The sequence below is a fragment of the Haematobia irritans genome, chromosome 2 (genome assembly GCF_050003625.1).
Source record: "Haematobia irritans isolate KBUSLIRL chromosome 2, ASM5000362v1, whole genome shotgun sequence".
In the NCBI taxonomy this organism is placed as follows: domain Eukaryota; kingdom Metazoa; phylum Arthropoda; class Insecta; order Diptera; family Muscidae; genus Haematobia; species Haematobia irritans.
The window spans coordinates 219,109,912-219,133,099 of record NC_134398.1 but is presented as its reverse complement, the minus strand read 5'-3'; the positions used below and the strand labels follow the sequence as shown (position 1 = coordinate 219,133,099).

The 23,188-nt window shown below is 34.2% G+C and overlaps 5 protein-coding genes and 1 long non-coding RNA gene across 8 annotated transcripts; 4 read left to right on the top strand and 2 right to left on the bottom strand.

Moving 5' to 3' along the window:
- The first annotated feature begins 459 nt into the window (after nucleotides 1-459).
- On the top strand, nucleotides 460-1,928 carry LOC142225289 (uncharacterized). The gene is made up of 4 exons (XM_075295065.1): nucleotides 460-510; nucleotides 1,230-1,388; nucleotides 1,517-1,745; nucleotides 1,812-1,928. The coding sequence occupies exons 1-4, from the start codon at nucleotides 460-462 to the stop codon at nucleotides 1,916-1,918; spliced, it is 546 nt and encodes a 181-aa protein (XP_075151180.1). The 3' UTR covers nucleotides 1,919-1,928.
- Nucleotides 1,929-3,947: 2,019 nt separating this feature from the next.
- Nucleotides 3,948-5,121, bottom strand: LOC142227117 (uncharacterized). The gene is made up of 2 exons (XM_075297466.1): nucleotides 4,675-5,121; nucleotides 3,948-4,473 (listed from the first exon to the last, which is right to left on the bottom strand). The coding sequence occupies exons 1-2, from the start codon at nucleotides 5,013-5,015 to the stop codon at nucleotides 3,990-3,992; spliced, it is 825 nt and encodes a 274-aa protein (XP_075153581.1). The 5' UTR covers nucleotides 5,016-5,121; the 3' UTR covers nucleotides 3,948-3,989.
- Nucleotides 5,122-10,064: 4,943 nt separating this feature from the next.
- On the top strand, nucleotides 10,065-17,388 carry LOC142225282 (uncharacterized). The gene is made up of 3 exons (XR_012719222.1): nucleotides 10,065-10,229; nucleotides 16,879-17,123; nucleotides 17,181-17,388. It is a non-coding gene; the product is annotated as an uncharacterized LOC142225282 (long non-coding RNA).
- On the top strand, nucleotides 11,312-12,664 carry LOC142225281 (uncharacterized). The gene is made up of 3 exons (XM_075295056.1): nucleotides 11,312-11,464; nucleotides 11,519-11,647; nucleotides 11,713-12,664. Exons 1-3 carry the CDS (start codon nucleotides 11,315-11,317, stop codon nucleotides 11,965-11,967), a joined length of 534 nt encoding a protein of 177 aa, XP_075151171.1. The 5' UTR covers nucleotides 11,312-11,314; the 3' UTR covers nucleotides 11,968-12,664.
- LOC142225279 (uncharacterized) lies at nucleotides 15,916-16,811 on the bottom strand. The gene is made up of 3 exons (XM_075295054.1): nucleotides 16,536-16,811; nucleotides 16,286-16,481; nucleotides 15,916-16,188 (listed from the first exon to the last, which is right to left on the bottom strand). The coding sequence occupies exons 1-3, from the start codon at nucleotides 16,573-16,575 to the stop codon at nucleotides 16,107-16,109; spliced, it is 318 nt and encodes a 105-aa protein (XP_075151169.1). The 5' UTR covers nucleotides 16,576-16,811; the 3' UTR covers nucleotides 15,916-16,106.
- Nucleotides 17,389-18,385: 997 nt separating the features above from the next.
- On the top strand, nucleotides 18,386-22,531 carry LOC142227115 (glycerophosphocholine phosphodiesterase GPCPD1). Of its 3 annotated transcripts, none has more exons than XM_075297464.1 (5): nucleotides 18,386-18,712; nucleotides 19,038-19,323; nucleotides 19,422-21,013; nucleotides 21,782-21,928; nucleotides 21,994-22,531. In XM_075297464.1, the coding sequence occupies exons 2-5, from the start codon at nucleotides 19,086-19,088 to the stop codon at nucleotides 22,126-22,128; spliced, it is 2,112 nt and encodes a 703-aa protein (XP_075153579.1). In that variant the 5' UTR covers nucleotides 18,386-18,712; nucleotides 19,038-19,085; the 3' UTR covers nucleotides 22,129-22,531. The 3 variants fall into 3 exon arrangements, with proteins under 3 accessions (XP_075153579.1, XP_075153578.1, XP_075153577.1); XM_075297463.1 differs by having other exon boundaries at nucleotides 18,386-18,855; XM_075297462.1 differs by having other exon boundaries at nucleotides 18,386-18,855; nucleotides 19,012-19,323.
- Nucleotides 22,532-23,188: the final 657 nt, after the last annotated feature.

The window sequence follows — 23,188 nt, the reverse complement described above, 5'->3', positions numbered from 1 at the left end:
ACACGGATAAAAAAATATTTGTATATGTTTGTGTTTAAAAATAATGTGTTTGTTACGAGAATATTAACGTGATATACTTGGTTACAAGCACGTATGTTTGGTAGCACATCAAAACAAGTGGTGAACATAACCAAACAATCTTTATATATTGCGACAGTTTCAAGAAACCCTTTTAAATATCATTTTGAAGTGTCTTCATAAAATGCTTGACTTTCAGACACAACTGTCTTTTTGTTTTCAAAAATGTCACCCCATAACTATCACCATTAGCAACGCCTGTTGTTATTAAATTTGAAAAAAAAAAAATTATCAAATATTTGATAATGCGAGTTTGATATTTTTATTTCATATAAAAATCTAATGTCTTCTCATTTTTCGAGGAAGATAAAAGAGTAAGAGAAGCTGTGATAAGGTAAGTTTATTGTTTTGTTGCAATTTTTATATATTGATGAAATGCAAATGCAAATAAAAAAAAACATAAAAAGACGTATAACTACGTCCAGTGACGAGGTAAGTTTTGTGTTTTGTTATTATCTATATACACTGAAAAAAATATTGTCGTGAGGTCAAAGATTTCATGTCTTTAAAATACGAATGCAAATTTTGCTTAGCACGGAAGACGCAATTCTCTACCATAAAGTTTTTTTCCTTGTCCAAAAGTCAATAAACTTTTCAATGAAGTCGTATTATCCTTATAATTAAGTGATTTCACTTAAAAATGGATATCATAACATGAAAGAAAAATGTTTGGGCTAAGGTCAACTTGACTTTAATAACTCAGAAAAAGCTTTACATTTAATGAAATTGTCTTTAAATTTGTTGCCTTTTTGCATCTTGACTACAAAGCAAAAAATCGTTCAAATATAGGACATATTTTTCAACACTTCATTTTAAAGACGTTTAGTACTTGAAACAGATCATAATTTCTACTGGAAGTCAAGTCTTAATTTGGAAAATAAAGTTGTCGTTAACTCGTTTTTAGAGGACTTTGATAGCATATGAAGAAAAAAAAGCTGAAAAAGCGAAAAATTAAAATTTGCTTCCTAAAAGCAAGTACACAAAACCCAAATTTAAAAGAGAATAGTGTCTTAAAAGTATCCTTACTTGTATTCTCCGCTTCTTTGGCTCGGAATCAATACCAAAATTTTTAAAGTAAAGACAAAATCTTTGGAACCGGGCATGTTTTTTTTTCAGTGTATAAATATAAAACTAAATGGTTTTTCTTTCAGGAAAATGAAATTGAGGTTCTGCAAAAGAAAATAAGGGAGACGGAGGATCAACTAGAAGCTCTAAAACAAAGCCAGGCTTTACCAGAAATTACGGTAGAGCAATCCGTCCAATGTAGTGATGATGAGGAGCAGCTTCTTTGCAGCAATTTTAATGAAAAGGTAAGTATCAAGAGCAAATCTAATAGTTGTCAAAAGTGTTTTGTTGGACCTACTTTTACTTTTTTTGAAACAATGAATTTAGACAAAATTAAATATTTTGCAATGCTTTTATTTTTGTTTCTTTACAGATGATATGTATTGGGAACAACATATATTGTCGAGCCATCATTCACAACATGGCATTGGGGACGTCCCACAAGGCTTCGCATGTGGCTCGCAAATTGCTGGAAGGCGTATTCAAACGAAATGTACTTAAGAAAGCCACCCTCACTGGACAACCCCCAAGGGCACAGGGTTTGGAGAGACAGTTAGAACCCGTTTTTGCCCTAAATTACAGGGCCAGAGAAGCTATTGTTGGTAAGTATACCCTTATACCAAATCTATAAATTTCAAATTAACTGATAAATCTGTTTCTGTCTTTAGATTTTTCATTCCGGGTTGCGAAAGAGCGGAATTGGGAGCCACAATCGAAAAAAGACGTCGAGAGGGCAATGTCCCAACGTCTTGGCGAGATCAAACGACAAAAGTAGTAAATAGACCACTATTGTTTAACTTTTTCGTTTTTTGTTTTTAATGAATTCTAAAACTTAAGTTACTTAACATACATAAAATGTACGAAATTAATAGTAATTTATATAATACAGTTTTACCATTATTAATATAGTATATTATATAATTCGTTTTATTAAATAGGGTAATATTATATGTAACGGGGAAGTGTTACAATTTGTAGATAAAATTATATATAATTAGATATATTAACATCTAATTATATCAGATTAGATATAATTAGATGTGGGCCAAATTTGAGATCTGGTCAGATCTAACTCCTTTAGAATTAGATCTGATCAGATATTACCATTTTTCGGATCTGAACACATCTGCCTAGATATACTACCGTATCTAATCAGATATGGCGGCAGATCTAATAATATCTGGTCAGATCCACCAATTTTTACACGGGTAATATTCACTGCCACTTTAAAGAAGTTTGTTTAGGTAAGATGAAGCATACAAATAATAGAGTATGCTTTCAGTACACGAGCCATATTGAATATATATACTAATCTCCTAAATTTTAAGTTAACTAAAAATTTGGTTTCGAAAATAAAATATATGGAAATTACATTATAAAAATCATCATAGAAAATCTGTGTGTATCTTTAGGAGCCTCTTTTATTTAGTAACCTTTAGTTTTTCACTTTAAAAAACATTTTGTTGTTTTATTTAAAGACTGTTGGTTTAAAAGTAAGGAAATGGTTTTCATACACGCATACACTAATTTGTATGCGAATAGTTTTTTTTATCATTTTACGATAAAGATGGGTAATAAGTTCACATTATCAAAGTAAAAAAGTCTTTTTCACTGTTAGTTTACTTTAATAATTCATTTTAAAGAAAAAAAAAATTACAATTATTTTTATGTTAGCCTGACAGTAATGAGGACTGAATTTTTTAATATTATGCTTTTTAAATTTATGCATTCTCCACCAAGTTATAATATTTTTTTCAAAAAAGTTATAATTTCTTATTGTTGTTTCAGATTTATTCTCAATTTTAGCGGATGAACTCGACCTTTATTCCCACCTTAGGTTAGGTTAGGTTATGTGGCAGCCCGATGTATCAGGCTCACTTAGACTATTCAGTCCATTGTGATACCACAGTGGTGAACTTCTCTCTTATCACTGAGTGCTGCCCGATTCCATGTTAAGCTCAATGACAAGGGACCTCCTTTTTATAGCCGAGTCCGAACGGCGTTCCACATTCCAGTGAAACCACTTAGAGAAGCTTTGAAACCCTCAGAAATGTCACCAGTATTACTGAGGTGGGATAATCCACCGCTGAAAAACTTTTTGGTGTTCGGTCGTAGCAGGAATCGAACCCACGACCTTGTGTATGCAAGGCGGGCATGCTAACCATTGCACCACGGTGGCTCCCTATTCCCACCTTAAATGAGTAACATCAAAAACACACTACTTTTTATAAAACTTTCAAAAAAAAAATTGTGGCTACATTTGTATAAATAGTGCGCCACTTATATCATACTCCGATTAACTTTACTTGCACACAATATAGAAGAACAATGTAAAATATCAGTTACAGAATTCAGAGAAGACTATTTTAAAAAACTAACTAACATAAATTATATGATATAGAGTTCGCTAGAGTTCCGTATCATCTAGGACCTCTATCCCACCGTTAATGGCTTACAATGCACTCGAGTTTCGAGTGCCGGGAAGGCTAGTCTGTTTTTAAAGCAATAACTTTTTAGACATCAAAATAAATCAGAATTTTTAATTGTTGGTTTATTTTTACCTACATTAGTACATAGTATCGGTGGTATTTTTAACTGGATCTGGATTTCTTCGATAGTATCGCTATCGGAAATTAAATATCGATAGTAGCTTAAAATAAAACTATCGATACTATTGATTGAAGGATTTTACAACTTACCAATAACATTACGAAAACACTCATTCCGACTTCTAGATTGCTATTATCAATGTATATTCCACATGTACTACAACATAATATCCATGTGAAAAATACTTTTCGGCATTTGTAGATTCCATCTATTTCATTCGAATCGATTTATTCTAACTAATGGTGATTTGATCGATCACTTCCAAATTCAATATCAAAGAGAATTTGCTGAATTTCGAGACGAGCCCGAGCATTTTGTTTATTTGTTAAACGACGCATGGCTGGGGCACAGCTTAATAGGAATTTTTCATCTGAATCAAAACAATTTTTAGAATTGCTACATGAATGTTGATTGGTATTGCTATTGGTTATGTGATTATGGGGATCCGCTCTGGAGAAATCAAAATTTTCTTTTGTTGAACTACCATGGTGATGGTCCATTACTACAGTCTCTTCCGGTATGGGTACAAAATCAGTTGCTTGCACAGATACGGTATTTTGATGTACGTGATCATCACTGTGTTCCTCTATGCTAGAAGAGAGTTTAGTGGTATTTCCTTGTGTGCCTTGTGGCGGTTGTATAACATTCGATTCACAATGAACACTCTGATCATCGGAATTGTCCCCGAATTCTTCAATAAGTTGATCATCTAGGACATAGCTGAAATGAAATATTCAAATATTCATGTAACATAATAGTATCAATTCATTTGTAGCGGCTGTTTTATTATCGTTTCAACACGGCCGATTCATGATATTGCCTAGTGGCTTGTGCCGCTTTATTTCAGATCTCCACAATATATTTTTAAGATTTAATCTCATTCCCTAGTATTTCAGTATCTAAGGTTTTCCCTTTGCTTACCTGGCATTGTCAACATAGGGTATCATGAAAGACATCTGGTCATAGAATATCCATTTCCTATGCTTATTTCGAATGTGTTCGTCCTCTGTACGCTGAATTTGTTTATAATGTTTGGCAAAGGAATCTCTCAAAGATCTCCATCTTCGCCTGCATTCAGATGTCGTAGCTCCCATAATATCACTAACCTCTTGCCACTGGAATTGGCGCAATGATGGCTTACGGAAAGATTTCAATGTGCGGTCGTAGAGGATAGGACGTAGATGTACCTGATGTATAAGTTCCTCCTCATTGAGTACAACCAACTTACTCGTGGTTCGTTTCTTTCTTACAGATGCCGTCATATTTCGAAAAAAAAAATAAAGGATAATTGTGTTTGTTTACAAAAAGATTACAGAGTCGACCAATATTTTCTTCGACGGAGTATGAAATCGTTTGCCGGCAAATGAGAGCTGAGAAAGAACTGTGTTATTGGGCAAACCTAACCATAGCGATAGGCGTTAGGCGAATCATTTTTACACGACGAATACATAAAGGGTGATTCTTTTGAGGTTAGGATTTTCATGCATTAGTATTTGACAGATCACGTGGGATTTCAGACATGGTGTCAAAGAGAAAGATGCTCAGTATGCTTTGACATTTCATCATGAATAGACTTACTAACGAGCAACGCTTGCAAATCATTGAATTTTATTACCAAAATCAGTGGCAGAAAATCCGCTTTTTTATCGACAAATTTTGTTCAGCGATGAGGCTCATTTCTGGTTGAATGGCTACGTAAATAAGCAAAATTGCCGCATTTGGAGTGAAGAGCAACCAGAAGCCGTTCAAGAACTGCCCATGCATCCCGAAAAATGCACTGTTTGGTGTGGTTTGTACGCTGGTGGAATCATTGGACCGTATTTTTTCAAAGATGCTGTTGGACGCAACGTTACGGTGAATGGCGATCGCTATCGTTCGATGCTAACAAACTTTTTGTTGCCAAAAATGGAAGAACTGAACTTGGTTGACATGTGGTTTCAACAAGATGGCGCTACATGCCACACAGCTCGCGATTCTATGGCCATTTTGAGGGAAAACTTCGGAGAACAATTCATCTCAAGAAATGGACCGGTAAGTTGGCCACCAAGATCATGCGATTTGACGCCTTTAGACTATTTTTTGTGGGGCTACGTCAAGTCTAAAGTCTACAGAAATAAGCCAGCAACTATTCCAGCTTTGGAAGACAACATTTCCGAAGAAATTCGGGCTATTCCGGCCAAAATGCTCGAAAAAGTTGCCCAAAATTGGACTTTCCGAATGGACCACCTAAGACGCAGCCGCGGTCAACATTTAAATGAAATTATCTTCAAAAAGTAAATGTCATGGACCAATCTAACGTTTCAAATAAAGAACCGATGAGATTTTGCAAATTTTATGCGTTTTTTTTTAAAAAAAAATTATCAAGCTCTTAACAAATCACCCTTTTTAATAACATTGCCAACAAAAATTTGAAAAGCGAAATAATGAAACGCTATCACAGACTCGTCTTTTTTTATTTTATGTACATAAAAACGAAAATAAATGCTGAAAACATAGTTAATACGCTTATAATAATGAAAGGTGTACTAGTGAACAATTTGCGAGTTTCCAAATAGAATAAAGTGACTGTTTTTCAACAATAAACATTGATAGACGCCGGAGTATCTGCTGAATATAGTAGAATTACAATTTAAAATTCAACATAATTCCTTTGTTAACCCTTTCACTACCGATGTCCACTTAGAAGGACATTCGAAACAGACACCAAATTCTATTTTCCCACTTAAAGGCCGGTACTCTGTTTGTTGGTGCGAAAAAAGTTCCCCTCAATCATTGTTTCGCGTTGAAAAATGATAGTGTTGACAATATATTTTGAAGAAAAAAAAAAACAGCCATTTTGGAACTTTTTCGCGTTTATTTCATCGAAATGTATTGACAACATCGCAAAATGTCACGAGATGATTACATATACATAGGAAACTAGTGGCTCGATTTACACACAAACGCATACATAATTAAATTGAAAAAGAAGAAGCAGAAGTTATTTTACAAATAAAGGTAGGTACTATGTTCGGTTTCCGAAGCGAAATCCCATACAAAACCAAAAATGCGAAAAATTACCGAAATATTTTTTCATTTGTGGTACTTTGTTTTTTTTTCGAGTTGAAAAACTGACATAAAGTGCATAGTCCCTAATTAGTTCGGCTTTAAATTTTTCCATATGTTGAGATTAGTTAGTTTCAAAACATGGCGCCATTTGTAATGTGAATTAAGAAATAATTGATTTATTCAAATGATTTGTGTTAAATTAGAATACGAAAGTGGTTCGCGTTGTTATTTAAAAATGCAATTCGATTGACGAAATAAAAATAACGGAGTGCTATATGTATATAACATATATAACAGCATCTGGTTCTGTAGCCGTTTCTGCCACAGTAGCGTCTGCCCTCACATCCCTGACACCCACAATTGCAGCCACTACATCAGCTACAGTGAACAACTCCAACATAGCACCCTCAACGCCTGCCACGACCACAGTGGCTGTGACCGCAAATATTGTATTGCAACAACCAAATACAACGGCCGCCCAAGTAGTGAGTGGTCCCATTGGGGTGGCAGCAAATACTCCAACATTAGCCACTATTACTAATTCTTCAAATGCAATATCGACTGTTGCTGCCGTTAGTAATACAAATGCAATACTAATGCAATGGTGGTTTCACAATCATCCACAATAGTATCACCAGCAGCTGGATCGAATATTGTTGTTCCCACCACTACAATGGCTTTAGCAGGAGCTACCGTGGGACTTAAGTCTGGTCCAGATATTACAATGACATTGAACCGTATAAATACGGCAGAGAATGAAGTTGATGTGGAGGAATGTTTACCAGGTGATGTTGTTAAATTGGATTTTGCTGGCGAAGAAGTGGCTGGGTGAAATTTTACCCCTAAGGAATGTCTTCTAGGAGTTTCCAATCGGCGACCGGTGCCCGTTGGAAACTCCGCCTATTACAACAGTACCATCATCGCTTCAGCCATCAGCAACAATAGCATTCCATCAGCGTCATATTGTAGAGATACAACCAGGCCACCATTTATCATCATCCCCTGCTAATTTAGAATTGACTAATGTTATGCAACATAATGTTTGCACAGAACACGAAGAAGTAGAAGAAGCTAATTGTCATAATACTGCAGATGTAATCGATGAAGATTTCTTTTTTAAAATATGCTTAAAAACGATTTCGTCTTATCTCTGTAAACCCAGTGCTTCTACATTCAACACCCATTTTTTACAAAGAAATGAATTGTACTTTTTTTATTATTTTACCGCTCCTCGTAATTGCTCCCTTTTCTATTTGTTAAGCGAGCTCGTTTTTTGTGTGTAAGAGGCGTAAATGAATGAGAACTGAACAAAAGAAATGTTAATGCAATTGTAATTTTTAATGGAAACAACATGAAAGCTAAATATGAGAAATGATAATTAAAAATTTTTAAATATAACAATATTAATGAAAGAAAGCTGATAGTCCAGAAAAGAAAACATTGTGTTCTAGGGTCTTTAATTAGTGTATAAATGTACAAATTAATAAAAACTCATAATAAAATTATAATCGAACTTGTCTTATTTTTATATACCGGGGTATAGGTAATTGGGTGGTCTTATACGTTTTATACTTTTTAATATAAAATTAGTAAATTTTTCTGAACAAAGTTATATCCAAAATAAATGTTTATAGTAAATAATTAAATAATTTTTATTTAAATAGCAAAATAATTTTCTTGTATTCATCATTTGTCCAAAATGATTGCGATAGGCTGGAATGAAACGATTTAATTTCGTTGTGGCTTTTAAATTTCAGTTAGCGGCATTCTTGCATTTTATCAATTCAAAACACTGGTTGAATTTCATAACGTGACTGAAATAGTTATTGGAACTTATACATTGGGAGAGTATAACATCCTTCAGTAAACCAGCCAATTGCTTCTCAATGTATTAATTTCAGTCAACGAAGAGTCTGGTATAGAACACTAACATCCCTTTGTGACGAAATATAAGTCGGGAACAGTGACTTTGGCTTAGGAACTACCCTTGAACTTGAGTTATGGGCTTAAGTTGGTTGTTCCCCCCGATGTAACAATATTGGCAAATGAAATGGCGTTATTATCCTTTGTGGGAACTGTGGTGGTGACCACTGGAGTTGAAATTGCTAGTGAGGCGGCAACAGCATGTGCATAAGTACACTCTTGTCCACTGTTAATGCAATGCGATTATGTAGATATTGTGGACACCAACGAATTAAGTTTGTTGCTGAACGAATTATGAACCCATTGCTGCGGATGATGTAAAAGATTGCATAACACCGGAATTATATGTTTTTTTGATGTGCGTTACAAATTGACGGTATCCATTTGGAAAAGCTGAAGAAGACAATGTACCACATGTTGTAAAAGCTGTTGCAGAATGTGGTAAGACACCAGGAGTAGAGCGGCTGGAGCTTTATTCTTAACAATTATTAATGTCCAGTGCTGTATGAGATTTTTTAGCAAAACAATCCAAAAACTGGTAGAAAAACACTTTTCAAAACAATTATCATGAATGCGTGTATGTAAACAATCAGCTGCTGCGTATGTATAAGTAAAAATAGTATGACATTTGGCGATGTTGTCAATTAAATTGCAGAGAAATAAACGCGGAATAGCTCCAAAATAGCTGTTTTCTTCGTTCGAAATGTATTGTCAACACTCATTTTTCAACGCGAAAGAATGGTTAAGTGAAGTTTTTTTCGTGCCAACAAACATAGTACCCACCTTAACTTGGGATTTAAAAAAATCTAATGGCGTTTTCTTTTCTTATGAAAAATGCGCACTTTTTTGCATTTTGGCCGGAAAATGTACTTTTTAGGTTCTTTTCTAAAAAAACAGGCAAAAGTGCGAAAAGGCTTCGAATTCTGTTGTGAAAATAGTGCCACGCATAGAGGCAAATTACGGGCATTTTCAGCACTGCCAAGAGAGTGCTGCGATTGCCCTGTTTCCTTCTTTGAATTCTTTTCTGCCCGCTGAAATGATAGCATTTTTTAGGTTGCTGGTAACATTTTAAAAATGCGCATTCTGTACAGACAAAATGACGGCAAAGCACTTTTTTCAGAAAAGAAAACACCATAAATGTATATCTCTTTGCAGAAAACTAAAATTATGGATTCTACGTTCCTGCAAACATTAAAAAGCTGACCAATGAAAAAATGGTGTACAATTAACTGGAACTGCTTCAAATAGTTTATAATAATTGGTACGTCAATATGAAAAATTAAATCAACACTTTAAAGAAGTCACTAAATTTAAATCTCTTTGCAGAAAACTAAAATCTTTGGATGCTACATTCTTGCAAACATTAAGAAGCAGACCAATGAAAAATGAGTGGCTTATCGACAAGAAAAAGTTTCCAGAAACATTACAAGTGCAACCAATTAAAATTGTTAAAAACAACAAATTGTTGAAATCAACAACTTCTGGATGAAAATGTGCATCACATCGTGAGTTTAATTCATATGCTATTATTAGTTTAAAATTGATATTTTGTGAATTCCTTCTGCTGGAAATCAATTCTAACACGCGGTCCAGTACGTTCCTAATTTCAAATTGCCCGCAGGTTAATAAATTTTAATGCTGTTTTATGACACCAAAAGGAAGGAAATCGAATTATCAATGCAAAAGTGTTTACTAATAATGTTGAAGATATTTACGGCCGTATTCATAAAAAAATCCTAATACGCGCTTACAGCGTACTTTAGTTATCAAACACATCTGGTTTTATAAACTTCTGTTAAGTATTTGCATTCATAACCATTTAATTGGGACTTGATAACTATTGTACGTTTCTGCTGTTAATATTGGCAACCCTTAACATTTTCAGACTGACGGATGATGTTAGTGATGGAAATCAATTGATTCGGATTTCTCGTTAAGAAAATTAAATCATCAATTTCGTTAAATTTTTAAAATAAACAAAATTGTGTCGCTCGTAAATATTACGGGGTATAAGGAACCAACCCATTAAGACGAATTTTAGGTGTCCACATATCATTTTGTTTAAATACAACTAAAAAAGAACCGGAGAATAACCGAGTATACGAACCAACTGTTATGTTTACGTATCACTACAGCGTTGTTTTTCATTCATTGGCGCTACCGGCAAACAGTATTTCACAATTATAAAAAGTTTTATTAAAAATTATAAAAGAAATGGAGGAGAGTGTTCAGAAAACAGAAAGCCGCAGCAAACGCCCACGTTCTGAAAACTGGAGTGAAGATGATAAGGTATGTATCTATTTTACGGGCTTTATAATAGTAGTGTTGGTCATTCGGTTCTTACATTTTCCAAATTTCCAATTCTTTTACAGGAACTATTAAAGGAGCTCGTAAAAATGAGGGTGAAAGCCATTGAAAATAAAAATACGGACACAAATACAAATCAGGCGAAAAAGAAAGCTTGGCTGGAGCTCGAGAAAGAGTAAGTTCATCATGAAGTATACATTGCCCAGGATAAAGTGTTATTTTTGTAGCTTTAACAACATGACATCTTGTGGACATCGAACTGTTCCACAATTAAAAAAAAGAGATGTCGGAATATCGATCACAAATAAGAAAGACAGGTGGAGGTCAGGCTCCCCTGGGCGCCCCATTACAGGGTAATGACATAGCGATCTTGCTACCAAACGAATTCGTGTTAGACGAGAACGAATTCGACTCCGATATTACTTTTTCTAAGGTAAGAATATTTAATTTTATCAAAAGACCCCTTCAAAATGTATATACTCCCCAGAACGATGATACTTTGGATGAAAATACGTTTCTCGAGGTTGAGATGCTGTCAGATATTGAGGAGGAAGTGAAAGAAGAAATTAAACTCAACTCAGATACACTGAAAACAGTCAAATCTTTAAAAAAAAAGGTTGTACCTATATAAATCTAGAATTCGAGAAGTCGCAATCTATCTTTTTTATATTTTGAATGTAGAAACCTTCCGCGGAGAAATCGAGTGTGGCAGAAAACAATATAATAAAAATTGTAACAACGGAGGTGGAATGCCAAATGGAACTCCACAAACTTCAAGTTGAAGTCGAGAAAAAGAAACTCCGTAACTTGGATCTTGAGTACGACATTCTTCAGGCAAAACTCAATTTTTACACAAAGAGAACAGTTGGTAAGCACTTCGTACGAAAACGTAGTTTAGAATTTGAGGTGAGTATTAAGTTCGAGTTTAGCGGCTGAAACTGCAATTTTTTCACGATTACTTTAATAATCCATTTTAAAGAATATAAACTTTATAAAAAGTTGCTTAGTAGCCCATTAAGTTATATTAAAATTTGCCTCAAAGAGGTACAATTTTATATTGTTTTCGATTTTAGCGGCTAAAATCGGACTTAGTACCCACCTTTAGAAAGAAAATTCACCCGTATCGAGAATCAGAATTAAGGCCGTTACAAAGTTCATTGAATGAAAAGAATCAAAGATGAACTTATCGACTTTTTAAAGTTTGAAGAAGTCAAAATTTAAGCTATGAGTTTTGACCTTTTCAAAAAAGCCGATATTAGCAAAGATCTTCAAAATCGAGTTATTGGCTTATTTTAGAGATAATTACATTTCTCAAAGTTGTTTAGAAATTCCACTTTCGCTTTAATGTTGTGTGATCGACTAATTAACAAGTTATTTGAAGTTGAAAATGTTATCAATTAAAAAATTTACTGATACAATTAAAATTTTAATTAAATTAAAAAATTAAGTAAAGGCCAGTACAAAGTTGGCATTATCGCGCTAAAATAGCCATTTTTCGCGATTACTTTTCTCTAATAATTCATTTTAGAGAAAATAAACTTTTTCAATTGTTCTTTGGATCATTCCCCAACAAGTTATATCAAAATTAGTCCAAAATTATGAAGTTAATATGCTTTTGCAGATTTATTTTTGATTTTAGCGGCTAAACTCGAACTTAGTACCACCTTAAGGCCGGTACTCTGTTCGGTTTTCGCGTTGAAACTCCATACAAAACCAAAAAATGCGAAAAATTTGCGAAATTTTCTCCATTTGTGATACTTTGTTTTTTTCGTGTTGAAAAACTGACGTTTATAGCACGGCGCCATTTGCAATGTGAATTAAGAAATAATTTATTTATTAAAAACTATTTGTGCGGGTTTATAAATCAAACACGGACCATATTTTTGTTCCGAAACTATACAAAGGATCAAAGGAATAGCAGATCAATTGCCCAAGGCAAAATAAAATGTTATTTTGTAAAAACAAGCAACACCACCAACTTAATCCAATATCGCTCCCTGTAAAATAGCGCTCCAAGCTACCTAAAAAAACTCCGCTTTCTATGTGCGAAATAATGGTTTCCATAAAATTTTTCGCAAGGATGAACATAGTACCGGCCTTTAAGGCCGGTACTCTGTTCGGTTTTCGCGTTGAAACTCCATACAAAACCAAAAAATGCGAAAAATTTGCGAAATTTTCTCCATTTGTGATACTTTGTTTTTTTTCGTGTTGAAAAACTGACGTTTATAGCACGGCGCCATTTGCAATGTGAATTAAGAAATTATTTATTTATTAAAAACTATTTGTGCGGGTTTATAAATCAAACACGGACCATATTTTTGTTCCGAAACTATACAAAGGATCAAAGGAATAGCAGATCAATTGCCCAAGGAAAAATAAAATGTTATTTTGTAAAAACAAGCAACAACCACCAACTTAATCCAATATCGCTCCCTGTAAAATAGCGCTCCAAGCTACCTAAAAAAACGCCGCTTTCTATGTGCGAAATAATGGTTTCCATAAAAATTTTTCGCAAGAATGAACATAGTACCGGCCTTTAAGTTAAAAAAATGATTGTAAATTGTTATGCTTTCGATTTTTATATTTAAAAAAAATATTTTTTTTCTTTAATTAACATTTTAATTAAACAACAAGTATATACGGCCGTAAGTTCGGCCTGGCCGAACTTACGGCCGTATAGTTTTAAATATATATTTAAAATATATTAAAATATAATTGCAAATTTCCTTCCGAAATAATTAGTTTTATACTATTCACTATTCTAAAAAATCCAATTAGAATTATAATAGGAAAGTACATTATACTATTCTATTTAATTCTGGGGTTGATGATTTTCGTCATTGAAGCAATTTTAAATAAAAAATTAATTGTTTCAATTAATTTCGTGATTCAATTAGAAAAAAATGTTTGTGTAATTTCATTAGGGGCAATTTATGAGAACAAATGCAGTCGACTAATTAAAATTTCATAACTTGCTCATTAGTCAACTACATGTCAGTTTGTATTCGGAAAGGTCTTCTAAAATAGTTATGACATTTTTATTAACTAGCTTCACTTGCTGTCATAAATTGTGATCATAAAAAATGTTAATACAATCAACCACTTGATATTGCTTAATACCGTTCTGTTTCCAAAACAAGTAGTATGATCTGTTCGTTTGCATTCAAATTAAATTTCTTTTTACAGACAATATATAATTGCAAATAATTTCAATCTGGAAATTTTAGGGATGAAAATGCTATCACTTGTTTAGTGTTCGGAAACAAAATATATTTATTCATTACTACGCGAAGCGTGTGTATATAACTCGTTGGTTAATTACTTTTTAATAAAACGCATGAAATGTGTCTTAAGTTTTTTATTGAATGTTATAAAATGAATTTGAATCTTATTTCGAGTTAATAATTATTTTGTATGTAAGAGTTTTATAAGCTTATTATAACTTAATAATTTTTCTTTTATAATTATAATATGCATAAAATAAACATTGTCCAATTTATGTTCATTTCAATTACTAATTTCATTTTTTATTATTAATATTGTTCACTTTATATATTGTTTCACTTTTTGTAAGTAAAATACAAAATTTTATTTCAAAGACATACAATTTTTTATTTGGTAATTTGAAAAATTTGTAAGTATTTGGTTATTAAGAAATATCTAAAATTGACAGAAAACTTTATATATGATATGATAAATATATACAACTGCTTATGTCCTTCACTACTACTGCGGTACAGGGTACTACTTTGGGCATTTATATGTAACTCCAAGAAGGTGCTGAAACAATTGCACGATGTTGGTCTGTTTTTAGTTGGACACATCGGCTTTAACATAGGTCCCTACACAGAAAAAATCTGTTGTTAAATGCAAATTAACTTATGTTTATTGCAAATTATTTTTTTTTATTTACACAAAAAAGAAAACTGCCAGCATTTACTGACATTTTGCGATTTTGACTTTCCGAAATCATTTCATTAATTTCTGCAGCTTATTTATTTGTATGTTCATTGAAATTAATACCCGCGGTTAGTTCATATTTTTTTTAGACATACATGGAAAAAAATGTTATTGGTTTGAGAAAATGTACAAATAAACTAAAACAAAATATTCGTTTTGCAATAAACATACCATATTTTAACATCAATTTAATATTTTAATAACAGCAAATTTGAACTGTTTTAGATTGGAATTACTGTGTTGGTCTACAAATTGGTGGAAGGTAGAATATAGTCCGTTTTAAAAATGACGTTGTATAAATGATTTAAGCAGAGCTTTTACTCTTCCTTCTGATGCTCCCGCATACGTTTGGGGTTCGGTGACATGCGCTGGACATTGGAACTCCTCAGTGATATCATCTACTAATTTAATTTTTTGTTATCACATATTCTTCAATAATGTTTCGTAAAAAGTAACGTATACTTCACCTGGCAGTTCATCATTCTCTTCAATTGCTATATTATGGAGAACGGCAAGTGCTACTATGACCGTTTTACCATTGGAAAGGCAGACTGTCAAACCGTCAAGGAGACAACGAAACCTCTGCTTCCAAACTCCAAAACACCGTTCAACAGTGTTCCTAGTTGAAATGTGAGATTTATTGTATTTTACTTCCTTCTCTGTTTGTGGGTTTTGCAATGGAGTAAATAAATACGGAGTTAATTTATATCCAGAGTCCCCGAGTAAACGTCCTTTGAACTCTTTCTTTTCGAACCGTTCTTTGATTGTGGACTCATTAAAAATTCTACAGTCGTGCGTACTTCCCCTCCATCTTGCTACTATATCTCGAATTGTTAGTTTTGCGTCACAAATTACCTTGAAATTTAAATTAAAATATAATCGAAATTACATGATGCAATAAATTTTGCTTTTTACCTGTACATTTAGCGAATAATAGCCTTTTCTATTTATATAGTACTGGGCCAGGTCGCCACCAGTCTTTTTTATTTTAATATGAGTGCCGTCTATAGCCCCAATTATGCCTGGAAAATTTTGAATCCGCTGAAAATCCCGCATAATTATTGTTTCCTCTGCAATACATTCAGGCATTTTAATATAGCTTCTCGCATGCTTTGCTATAGCACGAGCCACTCTTGCACATATTCTGCATACCGTTGGTTGTGAGAGACCATGAAGGTCACCAGCATCGTCTTGATACTGAAATATATCGATTATTCATATAATAGCACAATTTCTCCAGATGAAACCAACAACTTACCTCTCTTCGTCCCCAACAACGCAAAGCAACCATTACCTGTAGTTCAGGAGAAGTGCCGCAACCTCTTTTATCCAGCTGTATGTCTTCCTTGACCAATTCAACGATTTTTTTACCGTGTTTTTTGTGAAACGATACTTTCTTTTGAATAATTGGTCATCTTCCAGTAAGAAAGGGTCGATTCGTTCCTTATAATTTTTTGGGGAATGGTAATTTACAATCCTATTAATTAGCTCTGTGGGGAAGGAAGAAATTAATATATGTTAAATTTTTCCAATGCAAAACTCACCAATTCTCCTTATCTTATTAATTTTATGCACTTTATCCATTTTATTATTTGTTTTAAGGAAAATCTGCTACACAAACAATCTATAATCAACGGCCAATTGTCAAAAAGTGTCAAATGTCAAATTAAAGTAGTGATAAAGAAGGGTAAGACCTACAATAAATTTTTGTAACTTATGAAGAGGTTATTAAACATATGATAGGCTATTTTATGTTTATGAATGAGGTTACAGCAAAGATAGCCTATTTTCTTTTGATAAACCTTTGTTAAAAATTTATGAATACGGCTGTTAAAGTTTTGTTGTTTGTTTTTTTTTTTGTTCTTATTTGTTGATATGTTTAATAAGATTATTCCCTGCCAGCATTTCAAAGTTCCATTTCAACCTCATCGTTACCACAGACTCGTAAATGTCACTTCAACCATCATGAAAAGGTACATCAAAAAGTACATGCAAGTAATTTGCCATCCCTACTGTTAAAAAAAGCCATTTTTTTGTGAAACGCCAAGCGCAACCAGCTTGTTATATTTTAATTAAATAAAAACGAAAATAAAGTTCTGAAAACATAGATTATACGCTTAAAATTGTGAAAGGTATATTGGTGAACAATTTGGTGATTTTCCAAATGGAATAAAGTGATTGTTTTTCAGATATTTTACAGACACGCTGCCTCCATGGAATAAAAACACTGGTTGATAGACGCAGCAACATGTAACTCGCTACTTGTAACTCAACATCATCATTAATGCGAAAAATTATGTTAAATGTAATGTGATAGTGGTATAAATGTTATATTTTTAAGAATTTGTAAATATTTAATCAAATTAATAAATATCTAAACAAACGTGTTTTACTCGACCACAATGATTCTTTTACAACTATCTTAAAATTCACTTTTTTTGATTGTTTGGAGGGTCCCTTATTGGCGTCGTTCTAAATTGATCTATAAAGGCACCTAATAATTGCACTCATGCGAAACATTTTTGTAGTAACTTGGCGTGGTACAACTTCTCAATAGTGACGGCGCTTTTCCGACGAGTTTTTGATGTCGTATATGATTGTTTTCGACGTAGTGAGGATTCTCAAAAGAGTCCCCAAATTCAAAAAATGTTGGCAGGGTTATTTATCAATTGGTATTGTAGTGTATTATGCAGTGTAGTATATTATTATATATTTTATTTTGATGAAAATGAATAAATTATACAAACTTCAAAGAATTTTGGCTTTGACTTTCAATTTGAAGTAGGGATATCATTCATACAAATTTAGGTTGAAAAGTATTTGCAAATTTGTTTGACAAAGTATTGAGTAGCAATATATTTCAATTTGAGGATAACATTTGAGATATTATTCCTAATGTGTTGAATTTCACTGTTTTTTGTTGAGAACGCGATTTTCTCAACAATTTCTCAACCTTTGAAAAAATGTTTGAAAAATTGTTGAAACTTAGCATTTTTCAAACGTTTGTGTTTATTGGGATAGATATAATTTAATTAACCGTAATGCGCTTTAAGACTATCAGTTATTCCGGACGACAGTGCTCGTGTCGAACATATCCCATATATCGTGCACATTATAAGTTTAGTCTGAAGGCATAATCGATACTGCTGCATGTTTATGGGATCGATAACACATTTACCGATTATTTAGTCATCGCCGACAAGTCTTATCGATCCGACACACTGTAAGATTCTTTACAAACACCTACATTCCAACCGGAATAACTGATAGTCTGTAAAGCGCAGAAGACTTTCTAGTTGTATTTATATGCATATTCCAAAACTCTTTGACAGTGGCGTAGTTTTCCAACGAATCACCTCTAATATCATCTACGCCACGCTCATACGGGCCAATTTAGCGATCGGCAGTATTGAAAGTGAAACTGATAAAAAAATCACAATTGACCTAGTGGTCATTAAAATTAATAAAGAAAAATTGGTAGGGCTGTCTAATCCCATCCAGATTTCGCCCAATATCCCAAAGTGAATTGATAAAGTGAGAAAAATCTGTATTCTACAAAGGATGGGAAAATTAACCACAAAAAATGATTAACCTTCAAAAAGAATTTTAACAAGGCCATCAATAGCTACCAATAACAACATCATAAGCCAGGTGGACAGAAAAACAAGTCAAGCCAACAACTCACAATTTTTCTTTTGTAAATCACCTCAGACTTGATTCTGTAAGTGCAGATTTTATATACTTTTCCTGTTTTTGTTGGTTCAAATTCAACAACGCTATAATTCTTCATTGTCGCCTTACATCTAATCTACGTTTTAATACGGAAATCGGCGACCAGCATATTTCCATTGTCCATTACAAGAGGTATGTATGTATTGATGTGTGCTAGTTTGTGTTTACATGAGAATCGTATCGTCACAATACGTATCTCGCTGTTGGCAATTCATTCTAATTTATTTCTCTTTACCTTGTGTCACTCACCCCTTGTGTATGGTGACGACATGGGTGATCTTTCTTTAGGAGTACACTTTCCCTTTTGTTTGCAGCATATTTTTTGTTATAGCTCAGCAGTCAACGAACGTTAAACGTCGAGCATGGATAACGAGTGGGTACACGATGAATCGGAAGCTTGCGATGCTATGATCTTGGCCCCGCCTCCTGTACGCAATGCCAATACAAGTACGAATGGTCATGGCGAACGATTATGGACATTCAAGGTTCTCATGAATGATTACATGGCGTCCAGTGAAAAACTGGCTTTGGTGGGCAGCTGCGATTCTTTGGGTAATTGGCAGCTAAATGCAAGTGTCGTAATGAACAAGGATGATGAGGGTATGTAGGCAATGATGATCGTCCGCATGTATGTGGTCAAAGAGGACCTCGTGCGCGCACACATACAACACAACATTTTTTCCTAAACTCTTCTCCAGATTCGAATATATGGAGTGTGGAAGTTCCTATACCCAGGGATCGCACAATAGCTTTCCGTTATTTTGTATGTGCAGTGGATCCGAGTACCGAGAAGAATCTGGTACGGCGTTGGGAGACCTCAATGGCTTTGAGGCAAATATGTGTAACAGATCAGGAGCAGCCCACTGAGTGCCATGATGTCTTTGGAATTGTTAATGGAAGAGAAAAGGTGGACCGTGGTTGGCTATCATCCGAAACTCTTGTGCAATTTAAAATCTTTAATGCACCATTTTCCTGGAAACAACGCATGAAGAGACGTTTGATGTATGTGAAAGTTACGCCAATGAATTTGCGAATACCAGCCAATGGTGCCGAAAGCACTAACCTGCTGGCCGGTTCAATAGCCCCATTAGAAGATTCCTTATCGAACGATACCCATGATACGAGAGAAAATGGCGGCGATTGTGGCTTGGCATTTTCATTTTCCGAAGTTGTAACCTTGTCGGCAGATGATTCGATTATAAAACCTCAACCTCAATTTGGTACTAGATGTGGACCCGATGATTTGGTCATATTCCATCTGACTATTGGCGATTTTGAGAATACCGCCTACTTGATTGATCTGTATACCTATAGCTCCAAGGCCAGCGATGATGAACCACCGCATCATGTGGGTTATCATTATGTTTTGCCAAATCTCTTTAAAATGTCTGAAGGACGTCTGGAAGTGCCCATAACATGTGCCTCAAAGCATCGTCCAATGGGTATGATGCAATTGGGTTATTTACTTGTAAAACCCACCCCTTCTCTAGCTCTCGATATGTCCTTGTCGTATGCGCGTTACTGGAATAAGAAATGGACCGGTTTGGATGTTGGTCATCGGGGATCGGGTACTTCATTCAAGACCAATGATATATCCATTAGGGAAAATACAATTACCTCATTGAAGAACGCCGCTGAACATGGTGCTGATATGGTGGAATTTGATGTTCAATTGAGCAAAGACCTTGTGCCTGTTGTCTATCATGACTTTATGATCTACGTTTCATTGAAATCGAAAAGTAATTTGGAAGAGAATGATTTTCTAGCCCTACCCATGCGGGAGTTAACTTTGCAACAATTGAAAAACTTGAAAGTCTATCATACCGCCGAAGGGAAATCTCGTTCTTCGCGCTCTTTTCAAAACGACGATTTGTTGGAGCATCAACCTTTTCCCCAACTTTCCGATGTCTTAGATGCCATAGATCCCCATGTGGGCTTTAACATTGAAGTTAAATGGTCACAACGCCTTCACGATGGCACCATGGAGGAAGAATTCGAACATGTCATTGATCGTAATCTGTATGTCGATTGCATACTGGATGTAGTCTTTCGTAAGGCTGGCAAGAGGCGCATCATATTTTCTTGTTTCGATCCGGATATTTGCACAATGTTGCGATTCAAACAAAATCGTTATCCTGTTATGTTCCTCACTATTGGTGAAACGGATAAATATAAGAAATTTATGGATCCCCGTGGCAATCGTATTGAGACGGCAGTTTTTAATTCACTGGCTATGGAATTATTGGGCATTGTAGCACATACGGAAGATTTGCTACGGGATCCATCTCAGGTGAGTTGGTGCATTTTAATATAAGCTAATTTTAGCCATGGAGATAATCATCTACTAAAGAAATGTGTGAGAATTCTGTGATATTATATGGAGCAAAAATCAGAATTTTCAGTTCTCGATATTAGCGTGAATTCTTCGATCAATATATCAACTTCTCTAACGACCGATATAACTCAATAGGCCATGTGAGCCTGAAATATTGGGCTTCCGCTACATACATATAACTAACCTACCTTACCTAACTTAGGTTCTTGAACATCCTTTGGATGACATTTTAAAACATAACAAATTAACGAATTTTTATAAACACCATTAACATTTAGAATTTGTGTGGGCAAAGTCCAAAGACGGCCAAGATGGCTACATGGACAGCCGTTTCAGATGTTCTTAATTCCTTTCTCAAAATCTACATTGTTTTCATATTTTGTCCAAACTTACAATTGTTACTCTTGATAATGGTGAAGAGAAGTACTTTCCTCAAAGCACAAAGGTAATCAAGATTTCCATTTAATAGTAACTGCTTAACAATTTCGAACTAAGTTACCTCCAAGATTATTTGGTAAGAGTTTTTAGTGGGCAATTTTTGTTGTTGGTAAAGAATATGATTCCATATCCAATATCAGATTGGACAGCAAGTGAATATGAAGAGATAATGTACTACGTAAAATATTACAGGTTGGTGTCATTCCACCCCTGTTGCAAAAGCCGACATTTTGATTGTTATTGCAATCCTTAAGCTCTCCTCTGCTATTCTTTTCTTTCTTCTAGGTAAATCTGGCAAAGGAGCGTGGCTTGGTTGTATTTTGCTGGGGCGATGATAACAATTGCAAGACTACCATAAAACTATTAAAAGATTTGGGTTTGCATGCAATCATCTATGATAAAATGGATGTTCTAACCAGCAAGGAGATAAAGGTATTTACCACAAAAGTCCTCTTTGCAAAAATTTTAACTATTTTTCTTCTATAATCTTTTTCCAGCAAAGTGTATTTTTGCTTCAGGCCAAAGAAAGCCAAAATGAATTACTCAAGTTACAGGCTTTGGAAATGGGTAAAGTTTGGCATGGATCGCCATCTTCAACATCTTCGGCGAATACGTCCCTCAATAAGGCTTAGAAAAAATGTTTTTCAGAATGCTTTACAGCATAAACTTTTTTTATCTAGTTTATCATAAAGAAAAAAAAAAAACACAATAGTCGAATATATGTTAAACGATTGGAAAAAAAAACTTTTACATATTGTACAACACCGAACACTCCATACATAGAAATCCAACGATTCGTATTCTTCGAATCATCAATACACACAATATTTATTAAATTAGAGTTTATTATTTACGCCAATATTTGTTATATTTTAGTAAAAGGTTTTCTTTTATTTCTCCAGCCCTTTTTTATCTTATGAATTAGCTTACCTTTCCATTTTTGAAATGTACTACAACGGCCAATGAAAATTGCTATTTTATTAAAAATAAGTACAAATACAGAAAATATATTATGTGCATTTATATAAAACCAAATTTAGAAATTTTAAAATTTGTTCATTAATATTTCTAGTTAAACATTGGTAAGGATGGGAAAATTTAATTGGAGAGTAGAAAAGTAGTTGGGGAAAGGAAAATCCCCAAAAAATCTAATAAGGATAAAGATCGATATGGAACTTGTAATATGAACGTCGCATTTTTAATCCCGGAATTTTTCGGAATCCCGAAAAAATAATTCCAATTTGTTAAATTTGTGGCGCTTTTAGCATTATTTAGAAAATTAATTGGAGTCTTCATTCAGTGCAAACGGCCCTTAGATTTTGTGATCGTGAAAAACAGTTGGTTTTAATTTTTGATCATTGTTAGTAAACTTGCAACTTCTCCATTTCATAAACGTTAACTTGGCTCAGGGATGAAAAATGCAGTACTATAGTACTTTTTTCAATACTTTTTCATTGTGGTCCGGCCAGCGGCTGCCACCTCAGTGTACGTGTTGTCTCGTCCGTTTTTTCGTGTTGGAGAAGGTGCATCCCGGGGAGCCTTCTCCGCCTGCTTTTGGTCCGAGCCGGGATAGAGGAAAACCCCGGACCATGGTACTGTGCCGTCTGCCGAAATCGAATTCACCATCGCTCGGTTTCGGTGAGGTGTAACCGGTGCATGGAATGGGTGCACTTCCGGAACTGCTCCGGCCTA

Coding starts and splice junctions, on each gene's coding strand:
- LOC142225289 (XM_075295065.1), top strand. CDS start 460: ATGCAAATAAAAAAAAACATAAAAAGACGTATAACTACGTCCAGTGAC. Junction 511..1,229: donor TAACTACGTCCAGTGACGAG/GTAAGTTTTGTG, acceptor TTTTTCTTTCAG/GAAAATGAAATTGAGGTTCT. Junction 1,389..1,516: donor GCAGCAATTTTAATGAAAAG/GTAAGTATCAAG, acceptor GTTTCTTTACAG/ATGATATGTATTGGGAACAA.
- LOC142227117 (XM_075297466.1), bottom strand. CDS start 5,015: ATGACGGCATCTGTAAGAAAGAAACGAACCACGAGTAAGTTGGTTGTA. Junction 4,474..4,674: donor CCCTATGTTGACAATGCCAG/GTAAGCAAAGGG, acceptor ATTTCATTTCAG/CTATGTCCTAGATGATCAAC.
- LOC142225281 (XM_075295056.1), top strand. CDS start 11,315: ATGTCGGAATATCGATCACAAATAAGAAAGACAGGTGGAGGTCAGGCT. Junction 11,465..11,518: donor CCGATATTACTTTTTCTAAG/GTAAGAATATTT, acceptor TATACTCCCCAG/AACGATGATACTTTGGATGA. Junction 11,648..11,712: donor TCAAATCTTTAAAAAAAAAG/GTTGTACCTATA, acceptor TTTTGAATGTAG/AAACCTTCCGCGGAGAAATC.
- LOC142225279 (XM_075295054.1), bottom strand. CDS start 16,575: ATGGATAAAGTGCATAAAATTAATAAGATAAGGAGAATTG. Junction 16,482..16,535: donor TAATAAGATAAGGAGAATTG/GTGAGTTTTGCA, acceptor CCTTCCCCACAG/AGCTAATTAATAGGATTGTA. Junction 16,189..16,285: donor GCACTTCTCCTGAACTACAG/GTAATGGTTGCT, acceptor GATATATTTCAG/TATCAAGACGATGCTGGTGA.
- LOC142227115 (XM_075297464.1), top strand. CDS start 19,086: ATGGATAACGAGTGGGTACACGATGAATCGGAAGCTTGCGATGCTATG. Junction 19,324..19,421: donor AATGAACAAGGATGATGAGG/GTATGTAGGCAA, acceptor ACTCTTCTCCAG/ATTCGAATATATGGAGTGTG. Junction 21,929..21,993: donor TAACCAGCAAGGAGATAAAG/GTATTTACCACA, acceptor ATCTTTTTCCAG/CAAAGTGTATTTTTGCTTCA.